This window comes from Dreissena polymorpha, chromosome 8 (assembly GCF_020536995.1).
Source record: "Dreissena polymorpha isolate Duluth1 chromosome 8, UMN_Dpol_1.0, whole genome shotgun sequence".
NCBI classification, from domain to species: domain Eukaryota; kingdom Metazoa; phylum Mollusca; class Bivalvia; order Myida; family Dreissenidae; genus Dreissena; species Dreissena polymorpha.
In genome coordinates, this window is record NC_068362.1 from 32,564,327 (window position 1) to 32,591,639 (window position 27,313).

Below are 27,313 nucleotides of genomic sequence, written 5' to 3' on the forward strand. Positions count from 1 at the left end.
ATCCCTGAGTTATTTCAAAATTTGAATGAACAAATTAAAGATGTTAAAACGGCCATAAGCACTCAGACTATTTCACAGGTTGTACAATCATTTGATGGAAATTCAAAAGAATTTAAAAATTGGATTAAAAATATAGAAAAATATGGAACGCTTACCAATTTAGATGAGAATAAATTAAAATTTGTTGCTTACCAATCTAGTAAAGGGCTTGTTAGTGATTACATACATCGTTTTTTGACTGTTGATCCGACAGGGACGTGGACAGATTTAAAGGAACAGCTTAAATTAAGATTTGCAGAAATTCAAGACCCACAATACGCTTTCTCATTATTAAAGACGACTAAACAAAAGACCGACGAAAATGTTCAAATATACGCTGAGCGACTTTTATCTCTTGCGACTGATGCATACGAAAATATTGAAGGTAATTTAGACTATATAGAAAAACAGTTAGTAGAAATTTTTATAGACGGATTATGGCACGATTATTTGAGACTTAAATTAATGCGCGAAAATCATGCAACCCTATCAAATGCTTTAAAAAGCGCTATACAGGAGCAAAGTGTCAGAGCTTGATTTGAGTTGCGATCACAGGTAAATAGACTTAATAACATTACGACCGATAATATTCAGACAGATATCGATTATACACTGTAACTCCAATATAAAGCGCTCCGTTATAACGCTGAATCCAATATAACGCGGAGGGTGCTTGGCACCCATTTTTTCTCCAACCTTCCATTTGATTTCTTATTCAAATCCGTATTATGCAACTTCATGTATTTTCAGACAATTCAAAGATGGCGGCAATCACAGTCATGTTGATTGCTTTATTCAACCGTCCGTTGAACCGATTATAATCGCCTCGAGGTTAAACAACACCGACAGCTAATTGGTGTTAATGTTGTGTAATGTCAATAAAGGTGTGAAAAACTCGCGTGTCAGTGTTTATTACATGTATTCCTCATCAGAGCGGTTCAGTGCGATAATTTCCATAAGTTAAGTGCAAGCGGGATAGTTATACAATTCAAGTAATTCAAAACGATTGAAACATTCTTACTTTGATATGGTTGCAGTTTGACTATATTAAATGAGCGGCTGTGAAATATACTGCCTACTGTATAAAACAACTTTTTCTGTCATTTCATTATCATTCTAGTATTATGTCATTTAATCTTTCAGTTCGTGTATAAGAAATTAAATAATGCAGACGATTTATTTACATGCGAACGCAGTGTACCGGCAATTGTTAACAGAGTTTCACTTTCATTTTCGCGCGGTTTCAGAAAGTCCCCAGGAAACACGTTTTTTGCATGCGTATGATGCAATAAAACAATTTTTTGTACATGAGTCGTGTTGCATTCAATCTAAATTTAAAGTCGCTCGTCCAATGAAAGCTCTGCCCCATAATGCACTGTACTCTTAACACTTCTGAAAATGGCATATATGCGTACGGTTGTGTTTACGAATTTCTTAAACATATATCGTCATTAATGTTCAAGATTATTATTTTTAAGTGATGTTGCAATTTTATTGGATTATCGGATAAATGTGCACATAAGAAAAGCCGCTTGCGGTATGTATACTGTTATCGATACGATTCGGTTTATATGCATGTATTTGCGTCAACACAGCATGGCAATATACATGACCTATATTATAGGCTATTCTATACCTGTTTTTTTATAGCGCCCTGCAGTAAATGAGCTCAAAACCTATAACGCGGACCCGTTATAACGCTGTTTCGCGGCTTGGACCCCATTGACCGCGCTATATTGGAGTTACAGTGTATTAGGTCATCTATTGTTTGCACATATTGCAAGAAACATGGTCATTCTATTGAAATCTGTCGCCGTAGGCAACGCGAGATAAGTGCATATACGGTAGGGCGGAACGGTCATACGATAGATCAAAACGGTAACAGGCGCAAGAACGAATATGACAAAAATTGGAAAGATAAAATTGATTATTGGAATTGTGGTAAATAAGGACACTTTAGTAGAGAATGTACTTAAAGAAAAACGTACATTAATCGAAAAAACTAGAAAATTCTTACCAAAAAGGGGTCTATGGTAAGAAAAAGTCGAGACATATAATATCGCTTTGTGTGGTAGTCCAAATTCTTGTGTTATTTCAACAGGTGGGTTTCAATTTAGAAGCCTGATAGACAACGGTGCTGAAGTTAGCATCGTGAGTAAACGTATTTATGATATGTTAAAACAAAAACCCGCACTGATAATAAAAAAAGTAAATCTTAAGTCGGTAAATGGAAATTCATTACATGTCCACAGAAGTGTAAAATTGAGATTCAAAATAGGGAGCATATATAAAGAGCACATGTTTTTTGTAGTAAGTAACATAAATAGAAATGTTATTTTAGGAAGAGACTTTTTACAAGATAATGGTGTCCGTTTATACTTTGATTTAGGATGTTTGAGGATTGATAACTGTTATGTACCTCTAGAAGAAGATGTACACCTTTCAACGATAGTGAGATTAACTAGACATACTGTGTTAAAACCACAAACTGCATATAGACTCTTTGCTCAAGCTAAAAGAAACTGCATACGTTCAAATACAAATTATGAATTCAATGGAATAAGCAATTCTTTCTTTGATAATGAACCTGGTTTAACAATTGTTAATTCAGTAGTCAAGACAACGCGTGATAGACAATTTCCCATTTTAATTATTAACAATACGCACAAAACAATAAGGCTTAGACGACACTGTGCCATAGGGCGAATAAAATCGGTAAATGATAATGAAATATGCTCAGTACAAGAAGTTATCAAAAATAATCAGCCGAAATCAGGCTTATCTAGAGATGAAATCTTATCAGATTTACGTGTAGACGAAGATCAAAAAGAAAATATTCTACCGGTACTCTTAAAACACAGAACTCTCTTCGCAAGAAATAATTTAGAATTAACACAAACTTCAGCGATAGAATTTACCATAGATACAGGGGATCATCCGCCCATTAAATTGAAACCGTATCGAACACCATTAAACAATAAGGTATTCATAGATAAAGCCATCGACGAAATGCTAGCCGCAAACATAATAAGTCCATCAAGAAGTCCGTGGAGCTTCCCTATTGTTTTAGTAGATAAAAAGAAAAATAACCATGACTCAAACAAAGATAATAAAGACGAGAAAAGGTTTTGTGTTGATTTTAGACAATTAAACAAAATTACAAAACCAATTGCCTATCCGTTACCATTAATAGATGATATATTGGCGTTATTAGGTAAAAGTAAATATTTCACCAGTTTAGATTTGATATCGGGATATTGGCAAATACCTATAAAAGAAGAGGACAGAGAAAAAACGGCTTTTGCTTCGGGATTCAGGGGTCTATTTCAATTTAATGTTATGCCCTTCAGTGCCTCCTCTGCCGGCGCTATATTTCAAGAATTGGCTAATAAAGTACTCAAAGGTTGTGAGGGCTTCGCTGTGGCATATCTAGACGATATACTAATATTCTCACCTGACTTGCAATCTCACTTAGCGCACGTAAATACGGTACTACAGAGTCTCAGTAAACATAACCTTAAGCTTAAACTAGCAAAATGTCAATTCTTACAAAGAGAGACTAGATATCTAGGCTTCATCATAGATCAAAACGGTATAAGGCCGGATCCGTTAAAGGTAGAAGCGCTCCGACAATTCCCTAGGCCAAAGTGCGTGCGCGATGTACGATCTATCTTAGGTGCAGCGGGATTTTATAGGAGATTCTGTTGGTCGTATTCAGAAGTAGTCGAGCCTCTCATTAATCTCACAAGAAAGAATGTCCAATTTAAATGGTCAAAACAATGCGAAGATAGTTTCATACAATTAAAAGACTCATTTACGCAAATCCCTTATTTTTCATACCCTGATCCAAAAAAAGGTTATATATTGTATACTGATGCATCTGATAAATGCGTCCGAGCCTGTTTGACTCAAAAATGCGACAATAACGAGACCGGGGATTATGTGGGCGAAAAGCCGATATTTTTCATATCGCACAGATTAAGCCCCACGCAATGCAAATATAGTACAATTGAAAAAGAATGTTACAGCATATTTTCAGGGTTCGCACAGAGCTTGAAAAGTGCTTGAAAATGAGTCCTATGCTTGAAAAGCCCTTGAACAAAGGTTGGCCTTGAAAAAGTGCTTGAAAAGTGCTTATTTCATGTAAAAAAGCCTTGAAAATGTTTATTTCTGCTCAAAATTACTTTTATCATCGCTTTAATTATTAACTTAAATCGTTCTCAAGGGAAATATTTGAAAATTTATCATAAATTCCTTCGCGCAAAAAGTTGAGTACGAAATAAAAGCTTCGTATTGAGTACGAAATGTTATGTGTACACGTCACAGATTATGTGTACTACGTCAGAGGTTCTTCGTTGTGATCAATTTTCGCGAGTGAAAACGCAGCGATGGGTAAGTGTCGTTTCAAACCAGGGTGGTTAACCGAATATTCCTGGGTACAGAAAACAAATGACATTCGAAAAGCACATTGTTGAGAATGTATGAAGACCATTGATGTCCGGGGATGGGGGAAAGCGCTTTGAAAAGCCACAAGAAAGGGGAAACCCACACAGAAAACATGATATTGAGAATCAATGTGTTTGTTTGTAATAACTTTAAAAAGTAAATACATATGTGAGACTCATTGAGTTAAGGATGGATATTAAAACATGTATTTGTATGTAATTAAATAACATGTATGAGTTAATATGGAATAAGTTTAATGAGTTTGAGCAATTAAATGACATTTACTGTGTTAATCTGGTTTGAAAATGCATTTTTTTTAAAGGAAACTAACGTACTGTTCTTGGCCTTGAAAATGAAAAATTGGCCTTAAAAAGTCCTTGAAAAGTGCTTGATTTAGGTTTGCGATTTCTGTTTGAACCATGATTTTACAGTCTAAGTAAATTGCACCATTATTTACACAATGCTGAATTTGTTATAAGGAGTGATCACAAGCCGCTTAAGTATTTACTGGAAAGTCCGATGCAAAACAAGAAAATACAATTATGGGCCTTAAGTATAGGGGGCTATAACTGCAAAATTGAATATATACCGGGGAAAAAGAATATTATTGCCGACTTTCTAAGCCAACCTCCAAAAACCAAAATAAAGAATAATCAATGCGATCAAACAGAACTAGAATTAGATATTAACGATAAACATTTTACGATTAATTCGCAAATAAATAAGACCAAACACGCGAAATTAACGTAATCGACTCCACAAACATTGACCACAAGCAAATAATTGATAATATTATTACCCCGCAGCCACTCCCAGTCGACAACACAGCGTCGAACGATAACATATCAGGGCTTAATATGCAAATAGAACAAGAAAAAGACCCTCATATATCTGAAATCAAAGCGAGATTAAGATTAGGGAAACAGAACAAGAATGAAGATGATAGATATATTACGGTTGATGGCATACTGTACTACATATCAAACGTAGATGAGGAACCTACTCTCAGGCTTTTTGTACCTAAACACCTGACTGGTTCAGTTGTCAAGCAATATCATGATGAAAACGGGCATCCTGGGTCTCAAAGGCTTTTTCAGACACTAAAAGAAATATTACTGGCCTAAAATGTTCAAAGAATTAAATGATTATGTATCAAAGTGCATTATATGTCAAAGTAGAAACTTAAAAGCAATTAAAGCTCCCATATCGTCGCATACCTCAATACCGCAGTTTCAGTTTTCAGTTGTTTCCATAGATATATGCGGGCCATATCCGAAAACGCTTTCTGGAAATAGATATATAATATGTTTCGTAGATCAATACTCAGGATACATAGAAGCGTTTCCGTCGCCGGATAAATCTTCTGATAGCGTAAAACACCTGTTAATGAACGAGATTTATTGCCGTCATAGTTGTCCTATAAGAATTATAACTGATAACGGAAAAGAATTCACTAGCACAGCGTTCACGGAAACATTAAAATCAATGAACATTGACCACGTAAAAACGACAATATATCATCCTGCGTCTAATGGCATGAACAAGCGTTCACATGGGACTATGAACAATATACTATCAAAACGGGTTCAAGAAAATGTACAACAATGGGACTTACATTTAAACATGTCTTTAGCGGCAATGAGATTTAGTACATCCGAGACTTCGAAGCACACACCGTTTTTCTTACTTTTTAATAGAGACCCTATTCTTCCAATAGACAACTTGTTAAAGCCTAGATGTAAATATCACGGTGAAGATTATCATAAAATAATATTAGAAGAACAACACAAATCATTTAAAAAGGTATGTGCCCAAATTCAAAAATCGAAACGTAGACAAGCTGATTATGTGAATAAAAATACGAAAGATATTAAATTCGAAATCAATGACCCCGTTTACTACAAAAACTTTCAACGTAAGAATAAATTAGACAGTAAATGGAGACCATATTATCGTATAATCGAACGAAAGTCGCCGTTAACATACGTAATAAAGAATCAGTTAGACAACTCAACTATTAAAGTTCACGCTGATCAAATAAGGCATGCAAATATCGATGAATGGCCAATGATAGATAAACCACTAGCGCGCCCGATTAGAAAAGCAAATTTAGCCTTTGCGGACGACACATTATCTTCTGATAGCGATTCAAATACGTCAGTACATGGGTTACCTGTAATTACGCAACAGACCCGACAGATTAGAGATAACACGGATGACGAGGAAAACATTCCGCTTGCTGAATTGCAAAAACATTTGAGAAACAAACAATTCGCGGATATACAGTCAAGCTCCAGTGAATCAGATACGATGCATTACAATAACAGTAATTCACAAAACTCACCTGTACGTAGGTTTGAAAATGATTCTTTGGATGATCAGATGCAAATTGACGCGGTAGCGTTAAAACACAAAAAAAAACGAAAATTAACCAAAAAGACTTCACGTTCAAATAACGCCATGAAGAAAGCAATTTTCACGTGCCTTCAGACAATGGCCGAACACATGTAAATGAATGGACTACAAAATAAAGCGAGATAGATGTCGAGACTTAAAGACCCCAAATTTTTGTATATAGAGAAATATGTTTTGATTGCATATGTATTAGATATGTAAATCGATGATTATAGAGGACGGTATCGTCCGATTTTGATAATGTATCGTCATTAGCATTTACGGGTTTAGAATGAAATGAAAATGTCATACTTTAGTATACGGGTGAAATGCCAATTATCCGTGCGAAATAGCAACCAGCTCTGAAGCGTAATAAAACTTTTGGGAGATATTTATACAAACTAAGACCCGATTTAAGATTTATTTCAAGTATGAACACGAATACATTTACACCCAGGGTGGGGTAAATAAATTGAAAAGTTTAATACCATATGTTAAGATTAGGAAATTGAAGGATAATATAAATGACAGACATTTGATTAACGGAACAGGTCAACCTATCGACATATAGGATTGTTATTACGTCAATTATCGTCGTAGCGGTACATATGAAAGCGGTCAACCGAAAATCTTATTTGTACAGGCCATATAAAGTTTTATGTCACACCGAATAATGAAGTTTGAATAATTTATTGTGCAAATATGGTTTCATTTCCCCAATGTAATTCTATTATCGGGAACATCTGTTGGTATGGTCTTAGCTCTATATAAACAATTAGGCTCGTAGGTCAACGTTACTTCAAACTAATGAAATTTAAATAATTGATTATATAAGTGTGATTCCAATTTCCCAAGATTATCGCAGTGTTACGTTTCATATTAACAATGAGGTTTGTCCATAGATAACATCTGGTTATATGATCAAGTATGCTTAATGAAACGAGGTTTCCTGTTCCCAAAGTGATAATTGTGTATATATCTCAATCGGGTACAAACATGACAAAAAGACCACACCTGTCGCAACGGACGGTAAATACCCAATTCGTTTATCGATCTAATCCGATTGACCGACACTTTAGTATCGTATCAGACTAGTTTATGACAACGCACTTGACAACGACATTAACCAACGCTAGCTTATGCCCTGCAGCGCTCAAGTAAAAACCATTTTTGGCATATATAACATTTAAATATAGTTTGTAAATATCCTTAAAAGCAACGCACTGTATCTTTTATTAGTATGATGCAAAAGATACAACTATATTGCTATGATTCATTAAATTTTTGATACTGATCGTATATGTAGTTTGTTCTTTTTCATTTCTTCATAAGAATGACTACATTAAGACAAGGGATTTTGTTAAAACATAATAAAGCACAATGCATTTCATTGAATAGACAAACGCGTATAGTTTAAATAAAACCTAATAAATTTGCGTCATGAGAATCGCGTTCCTTTAGCAAATTAATTTATATTTGGGTAAATCTTATCATAAGTGTGATAAGTAATCTGAGTGCTAATATAGCAAATTCCATTAATATGTAAATAGAAGGCCCGTTTATCATTTCATGTAATTGACCCTATAAGATTTGCCAATGCGATACAAGTTAAGGAGAAAAACAGCACTCCTGACATCGTTGGCTTGGTTTGCCTGCAGCAACATGCGTTCATAACGCATTTGAGATCGTGATCAGATCTTAACGCCCCGACACACAAGACAAATATGTCATCGATATACAGATATCTTCGACGACGATGTATCCGTCGAGAAAAGATGACGTAACAGACGACTTCAATTAGGATCAACATTGTCGACATCGATCCCAATTGTGAATCAGCATCAGTACCATACAACGAGTGGATTGTTAATGGACATTTCACGCGTCGTCGAAAATTGTTTTTAAAGATACGATGATATGAATGGACTTGATGATGAAAAAGCGCGCGTACTTTGTACATATATTAGGTGAACATTTTTATCGTCTATGAACTTATATATATATATATGTGTTACCTTAATTACGTGTACATAAACAATAATTATAATACTACAGTCATGAATGCAGAACATTCTTCAGAACTATATATAATAAACGTTTGAAGTATTCTAAAGCGTGCGACAACCGAGGACCAACAGCTTCTCTGACTGACAATCATCGTCTTCATTCGGAAGCCGCTGTCTTCAATAGACTGCATGTTACCATCTACAACCAGATGTCACATACTCTCCAACCAGACGTCTCATCTCTTCACCCAGACGCCACATAGCCTCCAGCAAAGATGTCAAAAAGGGACAATATTCGTATTGGATTTCCCAAACCAGTGACACATTCCACTTCATTGTGATTGACATTGACTATTTAAATATTCCGACGTTTTATTATTTCAGCAGAAACATTCGTTAAAAATTTCATTAATAATTTGCAGATTTTCATCATATATATGTTTTAGTCACTGATGTTTTCATGTTTGCGTGTTTGATTTTTTCATCGTATGTGTTAATATGTTTTCGTTTACTTCCATACTTACATTCTTAAAGATTTTTCTGTATCCTAAAATACATAAAAATCAAATTGAGAGGATAAGTTGTGTCAAATAATGATGAGAAATTGGGTGACATATTTGGGTTTTCTTTATATACGAAATATTGACAAGTATATCAGTGGCAAGTATGCATGACGGTCAAAAGATTAAATATTTGGATCTGGTGTATGTTTAAAAACAAAGGGAGAACGATGCTGTCGACACAAGCCTTAGGCTGTATTTGCATTATTTATTTGTATCACAATGCTGATTAGCGTGCACATACCCAGTCCTATGTTGTAATTCAGCCAATCAGAAATAAACACGCATAGAACACTGACCAATGGGATTCATAACAGAGTTTCATGGGGCAAATGTTAGAGGGGAATAGGGCAGTTAGCGTTTAGACTTGGAGGCGTACGGATCGAGAAAGATACGATCATGTCTGACTGTATTTGTATAACCGAAAATATTAAGTATGTTAGACATTAAATTGGACTAGAAACTGATATATGGTGTTGTTGAATATTTTATCCTGTATTATGCAGAGAAACAAACATTAATAGAGAGGGACCGACTTGTCCCATGCGTGACACGAGAAAATGGTAGTTAATGCAAATCTCGTCATCTTGGCAATTCGCGCATGACGAGATATCGAATGATAAGATACACACCGGTAATTTAAGAGTAATGAACATTGTTAGTAACTATGTGTCGTCCATGAACTATGAACGATTACGGGACAATAAGATATTTCTTTTTGGGATTTGTATAACTAAACTGAATGCAAACTAAAGATGTTCTATAAGTTCTTTTATAACATTCAAAATGTTATTTTATTTCTAACAAATCCAAATGGACTGTCTGCATGGTTGTGTTGGTTAATATTTAACCTTCTAGCTTAAATATTCACTTTTATACGGAAAGGCTATTTGAGATTAACTAGCTCTCAATAAATGCTATAAGAAACTGGGGTTGCTCCCCCAAACTGCCTGTTCCGCTAGATGCTCATTCTGGGCTGCTACAGGTGGTGCTGCCCTGGACCTGAATGCGGTCACCCCCAAGCCTGCCAAGTGGATCTCAGACATGACCTGGCTCAACCTGGTGCAGCTCAGCTCCCTGGCCCAGTTTGCAGAGATCCTCAACCAGGTGACACGCAATGACAAGGGCTGGAGGGCCTGGTTTGACACGGACGCTCCAGAAGAAGAGATCATGCCTGACGGATATACAACTGCCCTGGACTCCTTCAAGAAACTCTTGCTTATACGGTATCAGCAATTAATTTGCAACAACTTCTTGACTTGAGTTTGCTATCTGAAGATTAGGCCCAATTGTGCACTTGTTGCTTCAAAGTGATCATATGTTGATATAAGATAAAAATCTAGGCGTTAATAAGACAATAATGAGCAATATGTTCACCTTTGGTCTCACAAGAAGTAATATTAAGTAAATATTTAAGGCAAGAAATGTTAAATGACTGCTAAGCAGCTAGTTAGTAGTATAGAGCACTCTCTTTCCTTGGCTAACCTCGTTTTTGATTATCCAATACATAATTGCATTTTGCACAAACTGAAAAGGCAAGTTAAAATAATTTAACTGACAGTTCATGTCTATGTACTATGTGTGCAGGAGCTGGTGTCCAGACAGGACAGTTCCACAGGCGCGCAAGTACATCAGTGACAGCATGGGGCCCAGGTACGCCGAGGCCGTGCTACTCAACCTTGAGGACACGTGGGCTGAGAGCATTACACGCACACCACTCATCTGCTTCCTGTCCATGGGATCGGACCCCACCAACCAGATTGAGGGACTCGGCAAGAAGAAACAACTCGGTTGGTACATGTGGCAAGGTTACAACAAATTAGCTCTGTTTGGGGAACGTGGGGCTTAATGCAGATGTGTCAGTGTCATACCAGATTGACCTGTGCAGTTTGGGCTAAATGAAGTCCTTTTTAAAGCAAAAATTCAGTTAAAGCGGAAAGTGATTTCCCTTATTAGCCTGTGCTGACTGCACAGGCTAGGCGGGGACAACACTTTAAGCACTTGTTTTAATGTCATAAATACACACCTGCTATCCCTAGCTATACCTTCTAGGAGGGTTAGCTTCTCCAGAAATCTTCAAGTGCCGGAATTCGGCCACCTCTCTAACTGAAAACAGATCAGGTTAAACATAGTACAATGTAACCTAACCGGGAATCAAGAACCGTAACTCGTCTTACTTTTTTGGAGAACGCCGTGCAGTTTGCCATTTTTCATCGGCTCTGAAATTTGGTTGTTTTTATTATATTCTGCGTCGTATATGGGTTTGAAATTGATGAATTAGATAATTTATCGTTTCTGCTTCATTCAGAAATCTTTTCTGGTATTATTTTGTTATTATTTAATTGATTTTCAACAATTTGCAGCGATTTTACATATGCTCATGAATTGAGCACGTGCATTTCGTGGCCTTTTTTGTCAACACGTATTGACTATATTGTACAGTATTTCTGCTTTGCTTTACTGTTTATTTCATTTATTTTGTTCAATTTAACTGTTCTCTTACATAGATTTCTTTCTTTTTAAGAATGAATATACAAATTTGAGGCTCTTGTGGACACATTAAGGCTTCGTGGGATTCCCACAAGACTTGTTTGTCTTGTATTAATTGTACCATTGAACATAAATGTTCTGTTTGCAGTGCTTGGGACGATGCGACGTGGCAGAGAGCAATCTGTTGCAGAACGTTTCTTAGCAGAAAACGGACAGATGAAACGTCATCAGATGAGAAATTCCCTGTGACTTTGCAGACTTGGGACAAGAAATTGCAGCATCAGTCACTGGGTTTAGGGCAAGATGGAGATCGTACTACGCTAACTTAGTTAGAAAGTCGATCAACATCAGACCATTTGGTGACAAACGTCAGCCGGTCTATGCCCGATGGCATTGGTAAAGGAATACGACAATTCCGGACCATTTGGCAGCCGCCATACAGTCATTGCCTGGTGACAACACTGGTCATAGTATGCCCGGTACGTCACCGGGGACCGGTCCATGGAACCGGGGTCCGGTCACCGGCACGTACCGGGGACCGGTCCGGTCAACGGTCCATGACATCAGTCACAGGGGACCGGTCCGGTCACTGGTCTTCTATCAACATTGACTGGTCCGGTCACGGGTCAATACCACTGGTCACCAGGGACCTGTCCGGTCACCGGTCAATACTACCGGTCACCGGTCAAAACCACGGGTCACCAGGGACCGGTCTGGTCAACGGTCAATACTACCGGTCACCAGTCAATACCACCAGTCAATACCACAGGTTTCGGCTACGCTACCTATTCGAGTACCTCCTACTGCGACATCCTCTAATCCGGACACTTTATGGCTTCAAGATTCATATGGACAATTCGTTCCAGTCACAGACCTGTTTACTTCTACGGATTCGCCGTAGTAACTACGGATTATTTGGCTAAACTACGCACTACGGATTTGTACTGAAAAACTACGGATCCATCGATCAAAATGGTCAAATTTCAGTTTTTAATCGTACATGTACTTATGCATATTGTCTGTCTTTGCGGGTAATTTATCAATCATAATCATTTGGCGCTTGCGTAGTAATTAAAGAAACGTTAAAATTCAAGCTTTGCGGGGAACGAGTGCTGATCGAGCTTGTCGAGTCGTCACTGAACGACAACAGACTTAAGTATTGGTTCGCAAATTTAGCCGAATATATACGATTTTACGTTGCTATCCAGTATACACATCTCTCTCTCAATTGCGGAGAATACCGACGATAGTCGATGTATAGGGATTCAGCGCGCCTGTTTTTACACACGTCCAAGATGGCAGCAAGCAGACGAAGAATTGCGATTAACTGCGAAAATAAATAAATACCATTCAAATTAACAATGGATATCATTATGGTCATTAGGGAATGATGTAATGCCTGTGTCAATTTACGCAAAATACTACGTTTGAGATATATAAAAAAACAGCAACACATATTTATCAGAAATCTGCATCAATGTGCGTCACGGAAATGAGTGTTGGAAAATTGGAGTTTAGTCCACTCACAAAGTTAAAGCATTTATTATAATAAGATGAGTGTCGTTCGAAAATGGAAAGAGACAAACATGATTTGATTTTTATGTTAGTGGACCTGTGTTTACTCAGATTCATATGCATATTCTGCTTTATTATGTTTGTTGCGCTGTACAGTTTAATGAGATAGCAAAATTAGCATTAAACTGAGGTTGTCAAGTGCAAGATATTGAAAGGTAAACAAATAAAATATATTATTTTAACTCAATTTAATACATCATTAACACAACAAGAACACTAATGGGTGTGGTGTTTGTCAATGTTTGTTTGTTTTCCCCTTATGATATTTTATTAAAAAAAAAAATACTGAATTAAATTAATAGCTACTCTTAAAAAGCTTATGATCAAATGGTGTATTTAAGAATCTATAGATTATTGCAAGTTTAATATGCATGTGGATGGATATAAACTAAATATTGTCTTCATTGTAAGAAGACATTAAAGCAGCACTTTATAATATAAAAATGCTGTCAAACATGCACTTAAAACAATTTTAATTCTGTTACTTATAATCATATTTATAATGCTTAATGTTTCCCAATTTCATGGTTTATCACGCTATTTTTTCCAATTTCATGGTTTATCACGCTATAATTTTCTCAATCCAAATGGCACAGGCTGTAACAAATAAAAGCAAAAAAATCACTTAACATATTAAATTATTAGCAAGTAAATTCATCTTATGCTTTATGTACCGTTAAACTGATATGTGACCCAGTCATGGTGTTTTAATGCTCAAAATGATTAAAAGGTTAAAACTACTTACAACAGCCCAAAACTACTGAGAGATGCCCTCCATTCTACTGAGAAGCAATCGGTAGGGTTACAGGTCTGCAGTCAATCCTGATAATTCACCGTCATCTTCCGGTTTTAATTATCAGGGTGTTGATTCTGTTGATGGTCATTCATCATTACCAGATACTCGCAATCTGGTGCATGATAATCGTCCTAGTATTTCCACTTTGGTTTCCGCTGATTCTATGCACACAGCTGGTGTTGTAGACAATGAGGCCGATTCGGAGGTAGATCCCAATTATGACACTGATCATTATTTGTCATCAATTAATCAGATAAATGAACTGATATTTCAAACTCTTGGTGATGATTATTGCCCAAGACCTGTGGAGATGTCTACTAATTTGACGATCTTTATTACGGAAAAATTAGTTCATACATTTGATCCCAACAGGCTTTCTAAGGCTTCGTCTCGCATTGATACACGCCTTCCTATTGGTTCTACTGTATTATCAGTTTTTCAATCGTTGGAATCAGCTAATAAGACCATTCCAAAACGAGGAGAACTGTAGAAGGTGCCTAAGGATTTATCTGATCCTAAACATAATGAACGTACTAGAAGCTACAAGCCTCCCGTACCAGATCCAACCTCCGGATTGGATTTTGCCAAATTACCGGTTCAGGATCCTGACATCAATAAGCTGTTGCTTAATATGCCTACTTCTTCAACTTTGGTTTCTGTTCCTTATTAAATGTTGGAACATTGGGAAGTGAGAGAACGCAGATCTCCATGTCTTACCAACCAGATAGATCTCATGCTAGCAACTATTTTGCAGTTGGTGTGTGATTGGTCAGACTTGGTTCCTGAAGAACTTCGTGATTTGTTAATTCATCTTTCACAAACGACATTGTCTCTTTCACATAATGCTGCTTCTTCAATGTCGGAGATGCTAAGGATTCGTAGAGATCTTATCCTTTCTTCTTTACCTAAAGATTTTCTATTAGAACCGGGTATAAATGCTCTCAGAACGGCACCTCTCTCATCAGGATTTCTTTTCGGTGGAAGGATTCATGACGCAATTTCAGCTGCCAAAGATGATCAACTTCATTGCTTTTTAGCTAGAAACAACTCTGGACAACTCCAAGGTGCCTTTAAGCGACCTGCTTCTAGACCAATGAATAATCCAGTAGTTAAGAAGGATAAGAGAAATAACCTTTTCTCTAAAAGGCCTTCCTTGAATCCTCTGTCAGTTCCTAACAAACAGTCTTCATTTAACAGACCTTCTGTTTCTCAGAAATCTTCTGTTAAGAAATCTGGTAGGAAGAACAAGTCTCAGCCAGATTAGAGTTATTCCAGACCTTTTACCGGCAAGGGTGGACCGTCTTCTTATCAGCCCTAGGTACTTACCCTTTCTACCACCTTCTCCTCCGATGCCGGAAATACCAGTAGTGGCCAGACTTCTTCATTTTTCAAATCGTTGGCTTCGTATAACTTCGGACGCTTGTGTTCATTTGCTAGTTACAGAAGGCCTGACTTTTCCTTTCGAAAACAGACCTCCACTTTCTCGCGTCCGTGTAGGGCTGGTATCTCCACATCCACAGATTCCAGAGTCCATTCTCGGTCTCTTGGAAAAACAGGTGGTAGAAAGGGTAACAGACCCTTATTCTCCAGGATTTTACAGTCGTCTTTTTCTTGTTCAAAAGAAAAATGGTTCCTGGAGACCAGTAATAGACTTAAAAGTTTTCAACATGTATCTACTCAAACCAACTTTCAAGATGGAGACTCCTTCCTTCATAAGGAATTCCATCAAACCTCTTCACTGGGGGGTGTCCTTGGATCTGGAAGATGCATACTTCCATGTTCCTATACATCCCAACTACCGGAAGTACCTTCGTTTTGCATTTCGAGGCCAGGGATACCAGTTCCGAGCGATGCCTTTTGGGTTGGCAACAGCTCCTCTTATCTTTACCAAGCTTATGGCTGCAGTAGGAGCACATCTCCGATTTCACGGTATTCTGCTTCTTCAGTATTTTGACGACTGGCTGTTACCCCAGCTTGATCGTCAATTGCTTCTGCAACATCTGCAATTTTCTTGGAAGGAACTCCTATTATTAGGTCTCCTTTTAAATGCAGACAAATCCGACCTCATTCCATCTCAAGATTTCACTTTTGTGGGAATGAATTTCTTCACTCACATCAACAAGGTCAGGGTGTCTCGTCAACATATATCAGACTTTCTGCTGAAGGTCAATTAGGTTTTGTCCCAATCTCATATGACAGCTCAAGAGTTCCTATCTCTCAACGGTATCCTGAGCTCAGTAGCAGACTTTGTGCAATTAGGACGTCTGTTCCTTCGTCCTCTTCAGCATTACCTCTCAAATTGTTGGAAATGGTTTCCATACAATATGTTATTGCAGATTCCTATTCTTCCGAGTTAATACCACATCTTCAGTGTTGGCTAGACGAGGAGACTCTCTTGGCAGGAGTGCCCCTACTTCCTCCGCAACCGTCTTTGTATCTAATGACGGACTTGAGCATGGAAGGGTAGGGTGCTCATCTGGAACCACTCAGTCTGACAGTTTCGGGATTCTGGTCTCTTCAGGAGTCACATCAGCATATCAACAATCTAGAAATGCGAGCGGTATTTCAAGCTGTATCTCATTTCCAGTCACATGTGATGGTGTCAACAGACAACACATTAGTTGTGACTTACATTCAGGCACATGGGGGAACACATTCTCACTCCCTGTATCTGGAAACCAAGGAATTACTTGTTCTTTGCTAGACACTCAACATTTTTTTTCTGGCAGATTTTCTAATCAGATTTTTCTCATGTTCGGTTATCCTCTAGTCGACCTATTTGCAACCAGACACAATCACAGACTTCCTCTGTATGTGAGTCTGGTTTACGATCCAGCAGCGTGGGCAGTAGACGCGCTTTCGTTCGATTGGGACCAACTGGACGCTTACGCTTATCCCCCACCCATTCTGATTCCCCAAATATTGGCGAATATCAGGGGGAGTTTGTGTCGCATTCTCCTGATCGCCTCTTGGTGGCCCAGGAGATCGTGGTTCAACAATCTTCTCAGTCTCCTGTATGATTATCCCAGGACACTTCCTCACAGATCAGATCTTCTGTCTCAAAGAGGCAGACTGCATGCGGATCCAGCAATGTTCAAACTTACACATCTGGCCGTTATCAGGCAATCTCTGCAGAAGAAACGTTTTTTCTGTCAGGGCTTCAAACCCGGTTGCTTTTGCAAGGAGAAGATCCACCAGAGCAGTCTATGATGCTTGATGGAAACTATTCTCTAATTGGTGTATTCGAGGGAAAATTGATCCCCTCAATCCCTCTGCTAGACGCATAGCGAATTTCCTCATCTATCTTTTTGATGATAAGAAACTTTCTCTTAGGTCCATCAAAGGATATAGATCTATGATTTCACATACATTGGCTTTTACTAAATCATCACAAGTCTGTGCTGATCCAGCGATATCGGAACTGATTCGATCTATGGAACTTAAACGTCCTGTTTCTTGTACACTGGCACCTAAATGGGATTTGGCTTGTGTTCTTGATTCGCTTACTAAGGCTCCATCTGAATCTTGAGATCAAGCTTCTTTACAGTTTCTAACTTGTAAGACCGTTTTCCTTCTTACTATGGCTTCAGCCAAAAGGAGAAGTGAAATTCATGCTCTTTCTATCAAGGATGGTCATCTTCATTTTGATTCCTCAGATGGATCTGTAACGTTGTTATGTCAACCAGGATTCCTTGCTAAAAATCAACTCCCCTCTATGGCTTCTAAACCCTTCAAAGTTCCAAGTCTTTCTAATACTTGTGGACAAGAAGATGATGATAGACTTCTTTGCCCGGTCAGGGCGCTGGATTTCTATCTTAAAAGAGTAAAGTCCATTCGACGTTCTTGCAAAAGACTTTTCATTTCGTTAAAAAGGGGGGATGTGTCTGCGGCATCTATTTCTCGCTGGGTAGCCTCGACTATTAAGAAAGCTTATTCATCTCTCATCTAGGGATTTATCCCTGTTTAAGATTAGACCGCATGAATTAAGAGCTTTTTCTGCTTTGTGGGCGTATATTAATAATGTTTCACTTTCTGAAGTGCTTCAAGCTGCTTTCTTGAGGAGTCCGACCACCTTTTCCTCTTTCTATCTTCGTTCTCTTGAGTGTCAACAAGACAATTTATATATGTTGGGTTCTCTTGTGGTTGCTCAAACAGTAGTTTCTTCCATGGCGTAATTGTGCTGGCGCTATCCGGAAACTGAAGTACAATACTGTACTAACGAAGTTTATCTTAGGACATATTTCTACTATCTCTGGCTGAAAAATCTGGATATGGGTTTTGCTGTGATGGGAAAATATAACGAGAACCTCCTGCCACAGCTACAAAATCAGCTTGGGATAGCAGGTATGTATTTATGACATTAAAACAAATTTTCTTAAAATAAAATTGATTTTAATTATTAAATACTTACCTGCTATCCGTAAGTCCCACCTTCCACCCCGCTCATCGTTTAGTATTTTCATAATGGCATGAAAAGTCAGATGAGTAATGGTTCTTGATTTCCGGTTAGGTTACATTGTACTAAGTTTAACCTGATCTGTTTTCAGGTAGAGAGATGGCTGAATTCCGGCACTTAAAGATTTCTGGAGAAGCTAACTCTCCTAGAAAGGTATAGCTAGGGATAGCAGGTAAGTATTTAATAATTAAAATGAATTTTATTTTAAGAAAATGTGTTTTCCCAGACCATGATTCAAATATATTGCAAAATGGAAAGAGTTTTAAATGACATAACAAGAGCACATTTAACATACACTGATGTCTGTTGTATGAAAATGCAATACAGTGTTATGATTAAATTACAGCATTTCTGTTACTGGCAATTGTGATATACCTTAACTATAACAAGTACGTATGTTTCAGAGTTCAGAGCTATATCGATGGGCCAGGGACAAGAAGTGCATGCCAGGAAGCTCATAACTGCTTTCATGCAAAGTGTAGGCCTACCTTTGTCATTCCTTACGCTGCTTATACTATTCATTCTCTCAAGTAACTAGAATTAGTATGACATTTTGTAGAAACTTTTATTTATTATGGAATGTAGTTATTTTTAAAAGTAAATTAATTGTGTACATTGTGTTACTGTTGTTTATTAGATGACTGGTAATAAATATAAAATGAACCATTATTTAAGCCTTCTTGTGGAAAATTGGGCTTAATGCATGTGTGTAAAGTATAATCTACAATTAGCCTGTGCATTCTTTACAGGCTAAACAGGGAAGACACTTGACGCTTTTTGGGCATTTTTTGGTTTAAAGAAAGTCTTCTAAATAGATATCTGTTATAGGCAGAAAGTGATGTCCCTGATAAGCTTGTGGGGACTGCTCAGACTAATTTAAGACGACACTTTGTGCACATGCATTAAGCCCCATTTTCACAGAGGCTCTTACAATGAACCTTTATGTACTTGCTGGTGTATATGCTGCTAGGGAGGCTGGGCACTTCTACAGAACTGTCACCTGGGTCTGAACTTCATGGATGAGTTACTGGACCTGCTGATGGAGACCCCCCAGATACATGACGACTTCCGTGTGTGGATAACCACTGAGCCACACAACCACTTCCCCATCAGTCTACTACAGGTGAACACTGTCATGTATTATGTTGAAATGTGCTTAACCCTTTACTGCTCAGAAACTCACTTTTACATGTGTGTAGTCCTTCAGAAAATCAAATTAAATTTAAGACCTTTCTTACTTTATTCAAGTTTAAAAGGCTTCATTTTCAGGCCTTAGGTTACTGATGAGCAGCAACCAGAATAAAACCTAGTTGCATATATAGCCTTTTTCATGTTGCTTCTAAGGGAAAGATGAATTTCTTAATCGTTACCTAGTCTACTTACATTTGCTAATACACTTGCAGGGGTGTGATTTTTCCGCAGATTTCCGCGGATCGGGTTGTCCCGGAGGTCACTTCTGAGATTCGCGTAAATTCGTTTTAAAAAATGTGGGGGAGAGGGGCTACCACCGATTCCGCGGACGTATTTCATAATCGGCCCGAAATATCCGCGACCTGTGAAATCTCTCCGCATTTTACACTAGTAGATTCTGCCTAAGCATTTTTAAAACGAGCGATATAATTGGCTGTCGTTTCCCAATCTTCCAATTAAAATCGTTTTCGTAAAATGCGCTCTGCTGATTTGTTTGCAAATGGCGCCGTTGTGAAGAGAAAATTAAGATTATTGAAATGACAAATAGCAATCGAATAAACGACTGACATCACCTAGTCTGATAAGAATAATGAAATGTGTTTGTCAAAAAAAAGACTACCTTTTAGATACAAACAACACATATTTTGTTAGAAAATGTGCCCACTGAATTTGTGTTACGGAAACCAGTGTTTGCAAATTGGAGTTTAGTCTACTCACGAAGTAAAACGATTAAGAAGAGTATCGTTCGAACATGGAAATAGACAAACATGATTTGATTTATATGTCTGTGGGTCTGTGTATAATCAGATTCATATGCATATTCTGCTTTATTATGTTTGTCACGCTGTTCAGTTAACTGAAATAGCGTTGAACTGAGTGAAGATGTGAAATGCAAGATATTGAAAGGTAAACAAATTAAATATATTAATTTAACTCAGTTAATACACCATTACACAAGAAGAACACCCAAGTGTGTTTGTTTATATTTAGTCCATTAACTTTAATTCAATACATTGAAAACTGCTGCTATTGATCACAATAAATTCTTACTTAACTGTTTACTTTGCATCCTCAGTATGTTAAATGTGATGTTTAACAGGTTTTTATAAAGAAATATTGTTATGAAGTTCAAGAAGTTATTTATTAGCTCATCTATTTTTTGAAAAAAAATTATGAGCTATTGTCATCACCTTGGCGTCGGCGTCGGCGTTGGCGTTGGCGTTGGCGTCGGCGTCCGGTTAAGTTTTGCGTTTAGGTCCACTTTTCTCAGAAAGTATCAATGCTATTGCATTCAAACTTGGTACACTTACTTACTATCATGAGGGGACTAGGCAGGCAAAGTTAGATAACTCTGGCGTGCATTTTGACAGAATTATGTGCCCTTTTTATACTTAAAAAATTGCAAATTTTGGTTAAGTTTTGCGTTTAGTTCCACTTTTCTCAGGAAGTATCAATGCTATTGCATTCAAACTTGGTACACTTACTTACTATCATGAGGGGACTGGGCAGGCAAAGTTAGATAACTCTGGCATGCATTTTGACAGAATTATGTGCCCTTTTTATACTTAGAAAATTGACAATTTTGGTTAAGTTTTGTGTTTAGGTCCATTTTATTCCTTAAGCATCAAAGCTATTGCTTTCATACTTGCAACACTTACTAACTATCATAAGGGGACTGTGCAGGCAAAGTAATGTAACTCTGACTGGCATTTTGACAGAATTATGTGCCCTTTTTATACTTAGAAAATTGAAAATTTGATTAAGTTTTGTGTTTAGGTCCACTTTATTCCTACAGTATCAAAGCTATTGCTTTCATACTTGCAAGATTTATGAACTATCATAAGGGGAAAAGTTATGTAACTCTGACTGGCATTTGGACGGAATTATGGGCCCTTTATACTTAGAAAATTGAAAATTTGGTTAAGATTTATGTTTTGGTCACTTTACCCCTAAAGTATCATAGATATTGCTTTCATACTTGGAACACTCACAAACTATCATAAGGGTACAGTAAAAGGACAAGTTGCATAACTCTGGTTGTCATTGTTACGGAATTATGGCCCTTTTTTGACTTAGTAACTTTTAATATATGGTTAAATTTTGTGTTTCGATCCACTCGAAGTATCAAGGCTATTGCTTTCAAACTTCAAATACTTACATGCTATCATGAGGTTACTGTACCTGGCAACTTGAATTTTACTTTGACCTTTGAATGACCTTGACTCTCAAGGTCAAATTATTAAATTTTGCTAAAATTGCCATAACTTCTTTATTTATGATTAGATTTGATTGATACTTTGATGAAACTACTCTTACCTGACATACCACAATAGACTTCACCCAAACCATCCCCCGTGCCCTCCCCCCCCTCCCCCCCCTCCCCCCCCCCCCCCTATTTTTTTTTTTTTTTTTTTTTTTTTTTTATAAGATCATCTCACAAATGACCACCACACCCTCACACTATACCCCCACCCCACCCCCCCCCACCCCCCCCCCCAAATTTTTTTTTTTTTTTTTTTTTTTTTTTTTTTTTTTTAAGATCATCTCACAAATTATCACCACACCCTCACACTATACCCCCCCCCCCCCCCGATTTTTTTTTTTTTTCTTTTTTTTTTTCGCTTTTTTGGAAGATAATGTAATAAATGTCCACAACCCCACACTATACACCCCTCTTCACTCCACTCCTCCCTCCTTTGTGATTGAAAATGAGAGTCCCTTCACCTTTAAAAAGAAAATAGATGAGCGGTCTGCACCCGCAAGGCGGTGCTCTTGTTTTAATGTCTGTTTTCAGGTTTGTCATTGCGTTATGCGCGCCATTCGCGTAGTCAAAATCAGTCGACAGAATTTTCCTCCCCTCTGACTTTGCCTCAATCACACCCCTGACTTGTTAGAACTATTACTTCCATAACGGTATACAAGTTTAGCTGGCAATCTTTTGGACAAACATCATGCCAACAGCATGCACCAAGGCCTGTAGGATTTTTCCTGTTGTAAGCCTCCTGGGAAAATTTGGTTTCAGGCATGTGCGTAAAGTTTCATGCCAGATTAGCCTGTGCAGTCCACACAGGCTAATCAGGGTAACACTTTCTGCCAAAACTCGTTTTTGTTAAGGAGAGACTTCCTTTAAACCAAAAAATTCCATTAAAGCAGAAAGTGTCGTTCCTCATTAGCCTTTGTGGACTGCACATGCTTATATGGGATGACATTTTAGGTTCTTGCATTAAGCCCAGTTTTCGTAGAGTCCAATGTAATCCAGTGAGTATTTACTTTACTTCCAGTCCTCTCTGAAGTTCACCAATGAGCCTCCACAAGGTATCAAGGCGGGTCTGAAGAGAACATACGCTGGTATCAGTCAAGACTTCCTCGATGTGAACGCTATGCCCATGTGGAAGCCTCTCTTGTATGGTGTCTCTTTCCTGCACACTGTTGTACAGGTCAGACTATTCAAACCATGTGTACAATCATTTGCATGAGTGTATGTGAATAGACTTTGATATAATTAATTCAAGGCAAATTCTACTTCTGTATAAAGTTCTGATGCAGGTCTGTATCACAAACAATTATCGTTTGAACCAGCAGAAACAACGTTTGCTAAAAAGTATATTGACCTCACTGTACTGGTAATTGCTTTTTGGAAAATCTCTTTTGGGCCAGTAGCTGAATGATACACATATACTGTAGTGTTGTTGGTGTATGTCCTCTGTCAATTGTAAAGTGTGCATGTTTTGGGAGTAAAAGCAGTCCTTATGATTAAAAATATACACTTACAATACAGCTGTATGTTTTTTATTATCATAATACATTTCTTTATTTTTTTAAACATCTTAGTTCTGCAACCCCATTACCTTTTTTGCTGGCATAGCTTTTTTTGTTTGATTACTGTTTTTGTAATGGTCTTAAATGCAAAAATCTGAAATGACCATTTTGAATGTTAACTTTTAACTTCACGAAATAAAAATATTATATTACGGTAATGCTATTTTAGGAGCGTAGAAAGTTTGGGCCATTAGGTTGGAACATCCCCTACGAGTTCAACTCCTCTGACTGGCAGGCCAGTGTGCAGTTCTGTCAGAACCATATGGACGATATGGACATCAAAAAGGTTATAGAAAAATAGATAATGTGCCTAGATCTTGGAAAATGGGGCTTAATTCATGTGCTTAGTGTCCGGGATGATTATTTGACTTAACTGAATTTTTGCTAAGAAGAGACTTTCCTTAAACAAAAAATACCATAAAATTGAAAAATATTGTCCTTTATTAGCCTGTTCAGGCTAATATGAGACGACACTTTACGCACATGCATTAAGCCCCTTTTGTATGCTCCCCCAAAAAAATTTGGGGGAGCATATAGTCATCGCTTTGTCTGTCCGTGCGTGTGTCCGTCTGTCCGTGCACAATTTTTGTCCGGGCTATTTTTCAGCAATTAATGACTGGAATTCAATTAAACTTTATGGGAAGCTTCACTACCAAGCGGAGATGTGCATATTATCAGCCGGTTCTAGGTCGGATGATTTTTTCACAGAGTTATGGCCCTTTGAAATTTTCTATAACCTGTACATAAAGTGCAATTCTTGTCTGGGCTATTTCTACCCAACTACTGACTGGAATTCAATGAAACTTTATTGGAAGCTTAACTACCTTAAGGAGATGCGCATGTTATTTGTGGGTTCTGGTTAGATGATTTATTTAGAGAGTTATGGCCCTTTTAAATTTTTAAGTTGCTAAACCATCCATCTTTTTATTTTGTCCAAAGTTATGCCCCTCAAGACGTTTCCTTTTATCTGCAATATAGTGCAATATTGTGACAAAAGAAACCTTTGGGGAGCTTCACCCGTCTCCGATGGTTTCTTGTTTAATATTAATTGTATTCATATACAAGTGTACCTTTTACACTTGAGGTCTTAAACTTAATTTTTCTGCTCTATAATTATCTATATAATTAAACAATTGCAGTCATATTTTTTTTCACCATTTGTGATGTCACTACTGTTAGGGTGTGTCCTGGGTGACTGTGCGCTACATGCTGGGAGAGGTGCAGTATGGAGGCAGGGTCACTGATGACTATGACAAGAGACTGCTCAATACATTTGGAAGGGTAGGCTGCAATTGATTGGCAGTTTCAATATTTGTACTGTCTATGGTTGTGATAATTTCATTAACTTACAACATCAATTCCTTATTTTGTGTTTATGGTATTTTAGACTATTGGCAGAGGCAATTTTTAGCATGATTAATTTTAAAGCATTTATCAAAATTAATAGCACAGACTAATCAGGGCAGAACTTTGCGCCCAAACTGGATTTTTGTTAAGAAAGCTTTCCTTTGAATGAAAAAATGCCATAAAGGCGGAAAATGTTTCCCTGATCAGTCTTTTCCCAGAATGAAGGTCATATTGTCTATCTTGCAGGTGTGGTTTGGGGACTTCATGTTTGAAGACAAGTTCCAGTTCTATGAAGGCTACAAGATTCCAAAGATCAAGACCTATGATCAGGTGATGCAGCATATCGAGCAGTTGCCTTTGGTGGACTCCCCTGAAGCATTTGGACTACACCCCAACGCTGATATCACGTAAGGGACCTACTTATGATAACCAGAATTTCCCAAATACAGGAAACACACATGCAGAAAGATTAGTTTTTTGTGCCAAAAAATCATACATATGTTCATTGTAAGGAAAAATGTAAAATATATGTGCCTCATTTTAGGAAAAGTGGGCTTAATGCATGCACATTAAGAGTCACTTTACCCACATGCAATAAGCCTGTGTAATTTGCTGAGCCTTATCAGGGATTACACTTTACCCACATGCAATAAGCCTATGTAATTTGCTTAGCCTTATCAGGGATTACACTTTACCCACATGCAATAAGCCTATGTAATTTGCTTAGCCTTATCAGGGATTACACTTTACCCACATGCAATAAGCCTGTGTAATTTGCTTAGCCTTATCAGGTATTACACTTTACGCACATGCAATAAGCCTATGTAATTTGCTTAGCCTTATCAGGGATTACACTTTACGCACATGCATTAAACCTTATTTTCCCAAAACATGGCTCATATTTAGAGCCATTGAAAAATACACAGTTTTGCTTCTCATTTACTCTTTTTTGCCTCCAAATTGATGTAGTAATTCCAATTGAGTTTATGCACATAATTCTAAACTTGCATTAATATCAAGTAGAGCAAACTATTTATAAACATGCACTCAAATGACAAATTAAAAATCAAATGATGTTGCAATCATTGTTAATGTACAAACATATGTAATTTCCAATGAATTTAACATGCTTGTGTCTTATAACATATCTATCTTTGGGAATATTAGATTAAGTAATACCAGGTGTAATATGTAAAAGATTTAGACTGTACTTGTATGGCTTAAAGACTTCATGTAGAAAACAAGATGGTTCAAAATTCTATTTGTTTGTCTTATGAAAAACAACACAATTGTGTTACTTTTCTGGCAGCGTGTTTATATTGTGCAGACACTATAGGGTCATACTCTGTGCAATCAAAGAGAAGTGAGCCACGTTCTTGAAAATGGGCTTAATGCATGTGCTCAAATTGTCATCCCAGATTAGCCTTTGAAGTAAAACTGAATTTTCAGTAAGAAGAGACTTCCTTAAATTAAAAAGTAGCATAAAAGACTGAAGTGTTGTCCTTGATTAGCCTGTGCAGACTGCAGAGGCTTATCTGCTGCAACACTTTACGCATTTGCATTGCCACAGGTTCCAGACAAACATGGCCTCAAGTATCCTGGACACAGTTATGAGCATCCAACCCAAGGAGGGTGGGGGAGGGGCAGGAGAGACACGCGAGACTGTTGTCTTCAGAATGGCAGAGGATATGCTGGAGAAACTACCCGCAAACTACGTACCACATGAGGTATACCAGCAACATGCAAGTTTTCTCATCAGTTCAGAATAGTTTTTTAAATGGTTTATTTAAAAATACAAGAATTGTGTTTGCAAATTTAAAGCAGTTACAAGTTGTGTGTGTGTGTTTTTTGCACGAACTTATTGACATGATTGGTCAAGAAATAAATATAGTTCATTGGAAGTTATTAAGCATCTTAATAAGATATATATGGTGCAATGACCTGTGTGACAATGGCTCCTGATAATGAGTGGTAAACTATTAGCAAACTGCACAATGTTAACTGTGTGAAAGGTAAGAATTATGTTGAGTTTTTCTTTTTAAACAAAAAAATAGAACAGCAAGAATCTAAAAAAAAATCAGTATATTACTCCTAAGAAAAAGGTTATTAAGGTAAATTGACAGTAATGTATAATGACTACATGTTCATGACAGGATTCACCTTGAAAAGCACAGTTTCTCACGTTCTGTATGTT

At 37.4% G+C, this 27,313-nt stretch overlaps 1 protein-coding gene across 1 annotated transcript in view; it reads left to right on the forward strand.

The window, feature by feature from the left end:
* LOC127840429 (dynein axonemal heavy chain 8-like) overlaps positions 1-27,313 on the forward strand; it is a 57,671-nt gene that overhangs the window by 26,438 nt on the left and 3,920 nt on the right. Inside the window, exons 15-23 of the mRNA XM_052368846.1 lie at positions 10,431-10,671; positions 11,033-11,235; positions 19,167-19,240; positions 19,733-19,885; positions 23,235-23,390; positions 23,942-24,058; positions 24,952-25,053; positions 25,366-25,526; positions 26,690-26,846. Coding sequence (XP_052224806.1) covers positions 10,431-10,671; positions 11,033-11,235; positions 19,167-19,240; positions 19,733-19,885; positions 23,235-23,390; positions 23,942-24,058; positions 24,952-25,053; positions 25,366-25,526; positions 26,690-26,846 — 1,364 coding nt within the window. The remainder of the gene's footprint in view (positions 1-10,430; positions 10,672-11,032; positions 11,236-19,166; positions 19,241-19,732; positions 19,886-23,234; positions 23,391-23,941; positions 24,059-24,951; positions 25,054-25,365; positions 25,527-26,689; positions 26,847-27,313) is intronic.